At 30.5% G+C, this 12,750-nt stretch overlaps 1 protein-coding gene across 1 annotated transcript in view; it reads left to right on the top strand.

Moving 5' to 3' along the window:
- Positions 1-2,595: 2,595 nt before the first annotated feature.
- Positions 2,596-12,750, top strand: part of KLHL5 (Kelch-like protein 5) — a gene marked incomplete at both ends in the record, with an annotated part of 28,906 nt that continues 18,751 nt past the window's right edge. Inside the window, 3 exons of the mRNA XM_035730885.2 lie at positions 2,596-3,335; positions 5,602-7,589; positions 10,353-10,549. Coding sequence (XP_035585558.1) covers positions 2,596-3,335; positions 5,602-7,589; positions 10,353-10,549 — 2,925 coding nt within the window. The remainder of the gene's footprint in view (positions 3,336-5,601; positions 7,590-10,352; positions 10,550-12,750) is intronic.

Here is a 12,750-nt window from a genome sequence, read left to right as displayed (position 1 = left end):
CATAACTCTATGCCTTATTTTACAAAACAAGCGTAATTACTGGAGATGTGTTTTTTTGTCTTAGTTTATGCTTTTGAATGTTTGTGTGGAACTCGATGAAAACTTAAAATTATGGCCACGAGGAGAATAAGTTAAGGCTCCACAAAATAGTACATCAGTTTCACGTTTCTACATCCCAATAGTATAATAAGAAAAAAGATATCTAAATATAACTGGACAAAATAAAGGTATATATGAACGAGAAGTTAGGCCTTTTAGAAAAGAATATAAAATTAATTTATTAGCACCATTTTCATACGTTTCCCTTCACTTTTCTGACCACCGATATATAAAACCTCATCTGGAAGATTTTGTTTTTTAATAAGATAATGGAGAAAACATAGCTAGAGATGAAGATATTCGGGGTGTTGTGATCTCTAACCTGAATGGTTTGATTGTAAAGCTTTCGTCGCTCTTCTAAACAACATCTCCAGCACGTGCTCTAAAGAAAAGTGGTTCATAGGTTGTACTATTAACCAATGACATATTTTTGAACTCTACCCAATTCAGCTTGGCGTTCCCGTAGTATCGACAGTTTTCATAGCCAACCACATGGACTTGTTGTTGATGATAGTCACGCTAACAGAATGTTTAACAGTAACCCTGTTTAAATCTACATGTCAAAGGCCAGTAAATCCATCTATTGATGCCAAGTCAAATTAATCACTAAAGATTTAACCAATTTATTGTCAAACGAATAAGTATAGTACTTTTTGGTGACACTTGACATTAATAACTACCGACTAAATCTCAATGAATTCCCTTCACTTTGACTTGTTCCATATCTGTTGAGTAGTAGATCAGATAAACCTATATACGTTTCCACTTAGTTTATTGGAAAACCCATTGAGAAATGGAATCAAACCTCAAAACTAAAACACCAATGCTTTTCTCTAGAATTCACTAAAGTCATTAAGTCCAATGTTCCAAAATACCTACGCCACGCTCAAATATATATCCATATGCCACAACATTATTCCCATGATGCTGGCGCCTGAATAACATTTGTTCAACATTGAGATTTATTGACCGTTGTTAACTCTAGAATTTGTAAAAACTGCTTGCACCAAAATTTGAGTGACCAGGGTGATGTTATGACGTTTTCAAAGATGTTGCAAATTGAAGTAAGCCCATGTGGTATTCGCTTCAACAAGGCTGGTATAGTCTTTGAGGCTAACATCAGCACCAACGTCACAACTGAGGTAGAAGACTACTACTAGCGGCTTGCTATCGAAAGTGAACACAGACACAGTTTTCTTTAAGTTTTCACGAGTTAGACTTTTCTCGCACATCAATGATGTCTATATTGGAAGTGCGTACTGGATGGAAATCGTTTATATTTCTAAAAAAGCTGTAAATGTCGGCAACCGTTATTTGACTATCTAGAAATATGGTCCTACTGAAAACTCAAATAACGCTCAACTATGCCTCGACATTGAATTTATGCATTCAAATGCACTGAATTGCGAAACTCATAAGGATCACAGTTCAATCTATTTTTTATTGTATGTAAACTATAATCCTTCTACATGTAGATAAGGATAACTGAAAAATATGGGGTTTTTAATAAACATGGATATTTCTAATTGAAATAAGTATCCACGAAACTTAAATTAGAGACGAGATTAATATGCCTTGGTGTATTACGAAATAATACAAAGTCATTTTTCTCACAGTTTGGTCCATTGTTTAACTATTCTATCTCATCTTTTATATTGTATACACTGAACAATATCAGGTCTTCCACCACTTATCTCTTTCGACTTATGCTTCCTTCGAGTTTCCTGGGTGTAAGCGAATGAACTATAGAATCTATTGAACTTTCTGATCACTTTAATTTCATATCCTTTTACATGTATTGTCATTTAAAAAAGGATTTCCTTATATAGAAACCAGAATCAAACGTCTTTTATTCTCGTTTGTTGAAAATCAACTATTTTCAGTATAATAAGCAAATATGGTTGGTGGCTAGCAGTCCTAAACATCAATGGGAAGATTCAAATAAACAACACCAAATGTATTCCCAGTATATTTTTATAGCATTGAGACATATGTGAGGAAAACCAATCACATTTTCATTTGTCTTGTTGGGTGAAATCCTAGTTCTTCAGGTTAGTCACTTTGTGACCTTGATATAATAGGAAGGCACTGGTTAAATGGTTAGAAATCCGTATTAATGAATCTATGCCTGCCTACCTAATCTTTCACTCCGCTTTTGATTTGTGCTAAAGGAATCGTAACACAGATTATCCTTTACCCAATCATATATTCGATTAGGCAGTAGGTAACAAAACACGAAGTTAATATTTCTATTAACCTGTAACTTTGTCTGTATATACACGTATATAATCATTTAGACCACAGATGTTCAGATCATCTCCACACCATTTTACTGCATGAATATACAACTTTGTTTATCTAGTGACGTGCATGTATGCATTTGTGCTGTCCCATTATATTGATTGGACTAAAAAATGTTATAGAAAAGATGGAAATGTTCTAATATTATTCATAAGTATAAAATATTCTGGGGATTTTCTTTTTTGAAAGATCCTTATGAGTTTAACTTGTAATATTCGTAATTTAGCTGATCAAGTTAAGCATAAATTAATTGGTGAACGTAGGAGATCATCAAGTTCACATGAGTCAGATAATTCTGGGGAAATAAGTGGTAAACATGGAAGACGTATCACTATTCAAAAACCTCACCAATATACCATCCAATCTGAGCAAAAAGATCAACAACTACATCGAACAACAACGACGAATACAGAAGTATCATCACAAAAACACAAGATACATCAACAGAGCAATTTATTGCATGACAGTAATGATAATAATAATTCCCTACCATCTGATCTAAACAACAGGTCAATACCACTTGAAACAAATAATACAACTGATAAACGATTACAAAAACAGCAATGTCACTTGATAAAATCGATGTGTTATTGTCAAGTTAACTCAACATGTCCAAATCAAACAAACTGCACAATATCAAATACTAATAACATGCAGTCTATATCTCCTTCATCATGTATGCATAATACACAAAAATTACAAAATCTACCTACTCATAAAATATGTAAACAAATTACTCCTACGTCTAATCCATCACCTATTTTACAAGATCGCTCACAAGATTATTCAGAAAATGAAACAGATAATAATATTGTATCAGAAACATCAATACAACATCATTGTTGTAATCAAACTCCTAAATATTATCAACAACATCATTCTAAACAACGTGTATATGTTTCAAATAATGAACATTCAAGGCATGATATAACTCGGTATGCAGATAATAATAGTTTAACATTATCAGATACATTTATTTTAATTCATATTGAATTTAAATATGTATTCACTAATAATTTTAAGTCTAATTTCACAATGTTATTTTGTCTTAAAGATTGATTGATAAAGTTTCGACTTAAGATACAAAAAAGTTGAACTTTCAAATCTAGTTTGTTGACTCTTGAATGTTTGATTAACCAAGGTTTGTTTTTTGAAATAGTAACGTAGTATCAAAAGTTAAGGTTATTCAAATCACCGTATCAAATGATTGTTTGACTCTGTTCACAACCGGTCTATCTTAATGATTTAACTTAAGATATAATCCAATACTACTTATCTGTTATTTATTTCTAGCTGGAATGATTAATTAATGAATATGGGAAACAATTAATCGAAACCTAATAAATTCTTCGTCATAGTGAAAATATGTCTGAGACACAATAGTTTAACAACTGACTTATATGGAAACGGTGATGAGTTTAATGTGGTTTAAATAATAACTTGTTCTCAAAAAAACTTAAGAGATTCAGTTCGGTAATGATTTTCTTTAACACTGAAATATAACATAACAGTTATGTACTTATCATTTATTTTAAACGATCATTCGACTAATATCGACTTATAATTGAATCCAACATGAAAAATATCTCAGTACTTTAAATTATTAACTTCACGTATGTTTTAAAAGCTCCAACCCATAGGAAAGGTGAAAACTTAATGAAGATAAGTTACTGAAGAATTGTGATGGGATAATGGTTAATTTTGAAATATTTGATTACAACCTTATGTCCACCAAATATCTTTGTGCCATCAATTCAATGGCATATCAACGGAATCATGACACTAGACTGCTTAGATTTAGAAGCTCTAATAGCTCAAAAGTTCTTCTACCCGTTTGTGAATTTTGTTTTCTGTCAACTGTATTAATTGTAATCGTCAAGATTTTAACCTACCAGTCATTAATATCGTTAAGAAATACACGAATGAAGCAGTACAAAAATACTGATAGTATGGGTAGTTAAGCATCCGGAAACTACTAAACGTCACCTCAAGTTTTACTGTTATTTTCTGTATGTGCTAATAATATTTAACTCGTTGGAGTATCTTTCAGTACATTTTCCCATCATATATACCAATATTTGTAAGTATGTACGAGGTGACTTTTGATGAAATATCCCTGATGTAAACTCAAACTGTTTTTTTTCCAGGATTTCTGTGATGTTATCAACTATTTTATGAATAGATTATAAAGTATACACAATAAATATAAGTTTCTTTCTTAACTCTATTCTAATCTTTAGAATATATTTCTAGGCTTTTTTCTCGATCACTGAAGCATGAGAGTATTAAGATGAAATTTACTTTAAACTTATATTACAAATCTCACGAATAGTTTGCTTTTGTTTACAGTTATATGACCTTAAAAAATAATGTATCTATATGAGTTCTCTCGATCCACAAACCCAGAAAAAATTAGCAAGATAAAAGGTATACGGACGAAAACAATAACACCAATACTTATTAAAAATCAAAAATAATAACGAAAAATCTGTCCATATAAATTAGTACAATGATGTTCAGTCCAAGACTTACTAAAAGATAAAAAAAGTGGATACAGTAACAGGATTACTGAGGCCCGTTTTGATCCGCACTATGATTATCTTATGGACATTAATCTTGAAATCTTACTAGGCTTAAACCAATGACTTTAAGAGATCGTGAAATATTTTGATATAGGTATCATTAACCTTCAAAGTTAAGTATCGTAGCGCACCAAGGTAGGAGGTGGGTGGGCATATGGAAAATATATTTCAACAATCTTACCCGATAACGTTTGACAAACGCATTACGGAGCTTATTACTTTTATCTTATACTGTTTGCCTTACGTTAGTACTATACGCTTAAAGGTCCTATTATACACAAGCTCTGTATCAAATATAAGTATAATCAAACACTTGGAAACTTCTTATGTCTTATACTTTCAAAGGATATGTTTCACAGGCAAAAAGTAGTCAAGAAAGTGAAATAGTGCTCAACGTGCTAACACTTTGATTTCACAATTTCAGTGTTTCAACTATCAGTTTTACTAATGAAGGTTTCACGTTTTAAATTTAGTGCTCAATCTCTTAAATGTGAGGTATATCGGCATGAACTGTCATTTATGAATATTATTTCAGTTGGTTAGTTAATCTTTAGCACTTTCTATTATTTCACATGTTCTGTCTAATATACTTTTATTCCTCACAAATTTTTCCATACAGAAATGTATCGCAACAAAACATTAAGGCTTCACCTACATCTCATGTCAACAGCAAAATGTGCAATCAGTATAAAGGAAATACCGCCAAGGAAAGCAAAAACAATCCCACCACTTCTAATACTAGTACCATTACTACTGTGGCATCTACTTCTAATGTTACTAATAACAGTCATAAAATGTTTAGCTGTCATCAAAGTTCTGATATAAATTTACACCAAACAACAGATTATCCTTTAATGAATGAATGTCAACAACAACATGGATCGACATATTTCATTCCACTTGTACCAGATCTATCAATTCCACAAGATGAAACACGTTCAGGTAGTTTGGGCAGTGCATATCCTTCTCATTGTATACCTTATCATTTCGGACATAGTAAGTATGCTTTACTTCAAGGACACAATCATCAACATCATCTACTTCACCGTCATTCTCACAGACATAATCATGCTAATATTAATGTTACTGAGAATCATAGTAATAATATGAAATCAATGCATAACAATAAATATAATAATCCAAGATTAACAATGAGTTATTCTGAACTATTAAATTCATTCATCCCACATCATTGTCATAATCAATTCAAATTGTGTGGAGTTAATGATGTCAATAATATCAGTAATAGTACTGGTAATGATGTTAATGATGTTAACATTGAAAGATTAGATCATTTAACTCAATCTCAAACTATAGATTCCAACACTTCCAATAATCTATGTGATAGATCAACAAATATCAGTCAACAATTCAATACCGATAACAATCATGGTAACAATAATGAGATTATTCATACTGATGATACTTCATGTAATCCACAAGTATTATTAAATAATTCTGAAATGAGTGATATTGATGATATAAGTCAATCTAATTCTTATCCAATACAATCAATAACAAAAAATAATTCATTATTATTATTAAATGAACAAACTATAAATCAAATAGAATTGAATCCACCTATTTTACCTACTCGTACAAGTTCATTAATTATGAATAATAAAAAGTATCATTCTAATAAACAGAATAAAATAAATAATACATTACCATCTATTTTAATGCCTAGTTCATCATCATCATTATCTAATCCAAATAATGATCAAAATTATATTATGCAACAAAGTATGATAGATTATACTCACAATCATGATATTAATCATTTACATTATTCTATAACTAATTTAAATCATTTACAACATTTAAATTTATCCCAATCTAATCATTTATCTAAACATAATAAAATTGCCAATGAAAGAAATTATGAAAATACATCGGAATTCATTACAATGATAGAATCTATGGAAACAATATCCAATAATGAATTAATGATAAAATCATATTCATCACAACAATCACCAACATTATGTAATCGTGAATTACCAATAACATCATCATCATCTTCTTCTTTATCACCTGATTGTAATCAAAATAATATAATAAATTTAAATCAATCTATTGAAAGATCATCAACAATTACATTAACTGATTCTTCTTCTAATAATAAACAATTAAATTTATCAAATCAATCACAAATTAATTATAATCAATCATTGATTTCTGATTATATTCCAACAAGTCCATCATGTGGTGCATTAGAACAATTTATGCCAACAAATCATGCTTCAAGATTACTTGGTCGTATGTCTGATAAATTACGTGATGGTCGATTAGCTGATGTGATTTTAATTGCTGGTATGAAATTGAATAATAATAACAATAATTCAATATTATCAACAAATACAAAATATCCAAATGTAATTAATGATTCAATTCATGCATTAAATAATCATGGTAAATCAGATTTAAATAATTCATCTAATGAATTAATTATTCGAATACCTGCACATCGTGTTATATTAGCTGCAGCTAGTGATTATTTTGCTGCTATGTTTGGTAATGAATTAAAAGAAGCTACTGAACAAGAAATATGGATTCATGATGTTGAACCTAATGCATTAAAAACATTGATCAATTACATTTATACAGGTAAAAGAAAAATTTCTTTTCCAACATTATTTTATAAACATTCCTATTATCATTTAATTTATATTTTGATTATTCCATACAGTGAAGTTACTAGATTAAGAGAATATATTCTAGGAAAGTTGAAAATAGACCAAAGACTAGAGAATACAATTCTGACCATATTTTAATTGAAAAAAATTTTACCACTCATTGAATGTGATATGATTGTTTGAATAGTTGGATAGTTTCTTTATGTAGTGAATGCCCAAGTGTTTGTTTCTCTCTGAGAATGTATTCAGTGTCTATCTGTTATTAGTGAAGCAAACTTGTATAATAGAGTATATATATGTTTTCTAGACACTTAGTCATTGTTTATTCTTTACAAATGGAAAATGTCTGTTCCCGGTACTATTTTATTTACATATTTAGAAAATGATTTATACTTTATAATTGACTTTTCTTTTGATGTATACAATATTCAATAGTTTCTCGTTTATTTACTTCTAGTATTTGATTGTAAATATTAGTCACCATTTTGTTTAGGAATAAAAGAAAGAATCATACGTCTATGACAATAGTAGGAAAATCTAAGGTATCTGAAAAATAAATTTTCAGAAAATAAGGGATTCTCAGTGAAAACTATACTATTTAGAAATAGAAATTCGTATTTTTTTTCATGTCCATTTTTCAATTCCAAGTTTATGTATAAGATTACAAGATATTCATCATTAACTATTATCTAACTTTTATCACATAAGCCCTGAACAATTTCTGATCAAGTAATATATTGTGGTGTCGATAGATATAAGTAGTATGTATCATCAACCGAAAGTGAAATGTCTGGCGGCAGAAGGTTAAGAAGATCGAAGAAAATAGCACGAGAAGGAAGAATGATTGTTGTGGAAACGAAAAAACAATGAAGTCTGAAACGATTGATTAACATTTGGCAAATGAAGCATTTACTGATTGGTTCACAGATTTTACTAAGACGTTCTGTAATTTTGTGTTCGAACACAGTTTCTGTAAAACTGTAGCAAGTAGGAAAATATGTTTCGGCCACTGCAAATTCTGTATTCGAGAGACGAAACTATTCATGTGATTTCAACAGTTAAAAAATAAGTAACCTAAAAGTCTATAAAATAGACATATTGGACTTTTTAGAACGTATTCCTTATGGGCAATATTTTTCTCAAACTTTGAACACCAATGGGGACAACAAAATTACAGAATCTCTTAGTAAAATCTGAGAATCATACAATAAATATTTTATTTGCAAAATATCAATCAGTTGTCTCAGACTTGATTGTTCCTTCGTTTCTGCATAAATCACTCTTTGTTCTCGTTCACTTCGATCTTATTAACCTTCGGCCTCCAGGCTTTTCACTTTCGGTTAGTGATACATATTATTTATATCTGCCGACATCAGTAACACACCACAATACTACTTAACCTTCAAACATAAACTTAGATATTCATTATGGATAGGGAAGTGAAGTGTCGTGATTACTGATAAGACCAGTGTGCAATTATGTGGCTTAAAAATGAACATAAATATTGATAAGGTTTAATAAAATAGTTACACCATTCAGGCAAATAAATTGATAGTAGTTTATACATATGAAGCTTATATGTTAGTGTAATAAAATAAAGTTTCTTAGACGAAGACAACACTAAGACTAATATCATCAATATTTCGATACTAGAAATCCTATAACTGGTGTAATGTTAGGCGTAAATAGATTAAGAATCATTAAGTGCATTTTGTTTACTTTTGTGATGAAAGGTAGAGAAAAAGAAATAGAGAAGTTTAGAGATAGGAGATCATATGACAACTTTTTTATTATCAATGTTATCTACGCGTGTAGGAGCCTTATTTTTGTCCAAATCAAATGAAAAAGTCAGTTGAATAAATATCACTTCGTCATGCTGATTCTTATAGCTATTCACAAAACCTGTCCATTAGATAAGTAGTTACTTATTACTGTAGTAACTTGAGACGTTTATCTCATTTTGTTTCAGAAGATAAAGTTGACAGAATAAATTAGAATAACACGAAGTTGAAAACCGGTCTTACTGATAAATTCTAATATCCAATCATTGAAACGAGAATGAAACCATCTGAATAAAGCTTAGATTACAAGTTGCATAAAATAATTTAAAATAGTGTACACATCGTTTAATATATCTGGTTTTCAGATAACCGCGATAATTAAAATACCCAGTTGATTTTTTAAAGGAATATTCATTTAGATTGTAGATTGTTTAATATTCTCGTAAGAGGTCATAGCCTAAATTGCTAACCAAGTTAGAAGTGAAGCAGTCATCACTAATCGCATCGGATAGCCAACATGGGAACATCCGAACTATTGGATTACGATTCAGTGGTTTGGTGGCATTGTGCTATAGTATTCTAAATGTCGTATGAATTAGGAATTCCAGGATTAACGCAATTGAATTAAGAAGACACAGGCACAACGAATGTACTGTATTTAGAATTCGAAATCAAGCATTCAACCAGTACAAAGGTATCATTAGTCCATTCAAACACCACATGTGCCCATCTTAGATACACTTTGTATGTATAGCTTTGATTACATATTGTTGAGGTGGTCAAAGCTGGGATAAAGCAGTTGTTTAGTACTCATCCATATAATATGACTTCATGATAAACACTTTCTTTCAAATTATCCTCCTAGTTTTGTAGAATCCTTATTTTAAACAATTTCTTATTTCTAGTAAATATGTTAAATTTAATTTTTTTTCTTCTCAACTTATAATTTCTAGGTTATTTAGATTTACGTGAAGAAACTGTTAGTGATTTGTTAGCGGCAGCTTGTTTTCTACAAATTACTGAAGCATCACAAACATGTGAACGATTTTTAACTAAACGTTTAGATGCAACAAATTGTTTAAGTATGTCACGTTTAAGTGAACAATATGGATGTGAATTATTAAGAAAACGTTCTACAAAATTTATTTTAGTAAGTTTAATTTTATTCTAAAAATAAATAAATTTTATTCTACTGATAAAACTACTTTCGGTAATTTAAACCTAAAAATAAGAAATCAGTTGTCTATTCTGTAAGTGATTGTTGGGCTTCTATCAAAAAGTTTTAAAAAAAATAGTTGTAACTTTTCCGGATGGGTCATATAAATATTTCGAATCACATTGTGACTAAATGATTAAATGATTTGATTTCTAACCTTCCAGACACTTATTATTGTCTACATGTCAATGAGTCTGTCGATAGTTACATGGTCTAAATATCAAGTTTTAATATATTTTATGAGGCACTCTTTTTTCATTGGTGTCTACAGTTATCTACGTGTACTGATATGAGAGGAGACGCGTCATGACATCTAATAACTGTAAAATTCCATAATCATTATTTAAAAACCAATCTGGTGAGACTCTAACTTATGGATCACCTTTGAACGAATCTTCAGTGACCCTGAAAAATATTAGCCAATCAGCAAACATTCAGTATAGAGTAAAAATATGTTATACAAAACCAAGGAAATAAAGTGGATACACTTCTTACACGTGGTTCGAAAACTTTTCAAAGTTAGAAAGAGGTTCAGAGGTTCTAAAATCGTAATGTATGCAGCAGAGGAAATCATCCATACGGCTACAGAATAGTCGGCCTCCGGAGCCATTATAAAGTCTCAAATACTCTTTCAGTCTCGACCACATAGCTTCAAAATTGTCTATGTGCACTCCGGTTGTTGAGTACACAAAATTCGACTTCTGGATAACGACATGATGACATAACCAAGCCTGTGCAGGAGTCTGTACGCTCTTCAAATATCCGTATATATTGTAGTACCTGGCTGCAGCCAGTGTTACTGGTGCTTTTATTATCCAGTTCGCAATAATTATCGTAACTTGCCTTAGTTAGGAATTATATATGGTGTTTTCATCACGAACTGACATCAGCTATAATGCCAGAAATCTATTTAGCCAAATGGATGAAAGGCTTTCGCGTCAAAATCCGAGATCTGTTATCTTATACCTGATTGATTCGTCCACAAATTATAGTCTCGCCGTTTTATTTGTTATAGCCGCTCAATTACCACGTTTTGTACAAAATTCCTTGTGAACCGATCGTACGTTAGCATTAATCACTGAAGTTGGGGCCATAACCTTGAAATCCTTCAAACGCCTCTGATTGGCTCGTCCATAAATTAGAGTCTCGCCACTAATCTTTGTTGTTTTTTTATTAATGATAACTCATGAAAATTCTATTAAAACTTTGACAAAATATTCTGGCAACTTTCAACATAATAACTCTCCTGACATGGCGTTTAAAAGTGTAATATTAGTAGACTATTTACTTCGTACTATAACGTTACAGAAATTAGAGGAGTATGTTATCAAAATAGTAATTGTAAATTACCCTTCACCAAAAAAAACTCGTAAGCGTACTGTAAACATTATGAACAGATCCTCTTGAGAAAAATTAAATCTTGCATTCTATCTTATTTTTCAATTTTGAAAATTGACGAGTCCCAAATAAGACGAAACGCTGGTCCTGGATTCCACTGCTAGCCACTATCCATCTTTACTTAAAAAGCTTGTGACTTAAAGCTATATCAAAGCAATCTGCACAGGATGCACATATGCCAACATGAGACTGATCAATTGCAGTCCTAAATAACAATGGGAAGTTACAAGTGAAACAACACCAAGTGAATATGTTTAAAGAAAGATATAATTTTTTTAGCGAAAACCACCATTGATCTTATTATGAAGTTGAAGTTGAATTCATTTGAAAAACAGTTGAGTAATATGAATGATTTTTGATTAGAAAACCTTCATATCAAAATTGCATACACATTTAAACAGTAATTTTATAAATTCGAACCATGTATATTTTCAGTAATGTTAAATAATTTAAAGCTTACGTTTATTTTTAAAAATCCTATCATGGTCGAATCAGTTAACCTGATATTTACTGATTAGAAATTGTTCTCCCATACCAAGAGTAACTATATACTGGGTAGTATTGATATTTTTGATGGAATCAAAATACTAATAGTGCCTGTTCAATCATAGTCCTATGATAATGAACACAATATCGACAAATATTTGACAATTAATTCATACATAACGTACAGCTATTCAGTTTTGTTTTTGGATAAATCATTAGTAAATGACTGACTGTTAAATAGAGTCTAATAA

This window comes from Schistosoma haematobium, chromosome 2 (genome assembly GCF_000699445.3).
Source record: "Schistosoma haematobium chromosome 2, whole genome shotgun sequence".
Taxonomy (NCBI): domain Eukaryota; kingdom Metazoa; phylum Platyhelminthes; class Trematoda; order Strigeidida; family Schistosomatidae; genus Schistosoma; species Schistosoma haematobium.
The sequence above is the reverse complement of the archived record's forward strand: the minus strand, read 5'-3'. Positions and strand labels throughout refer to the sequence as shown.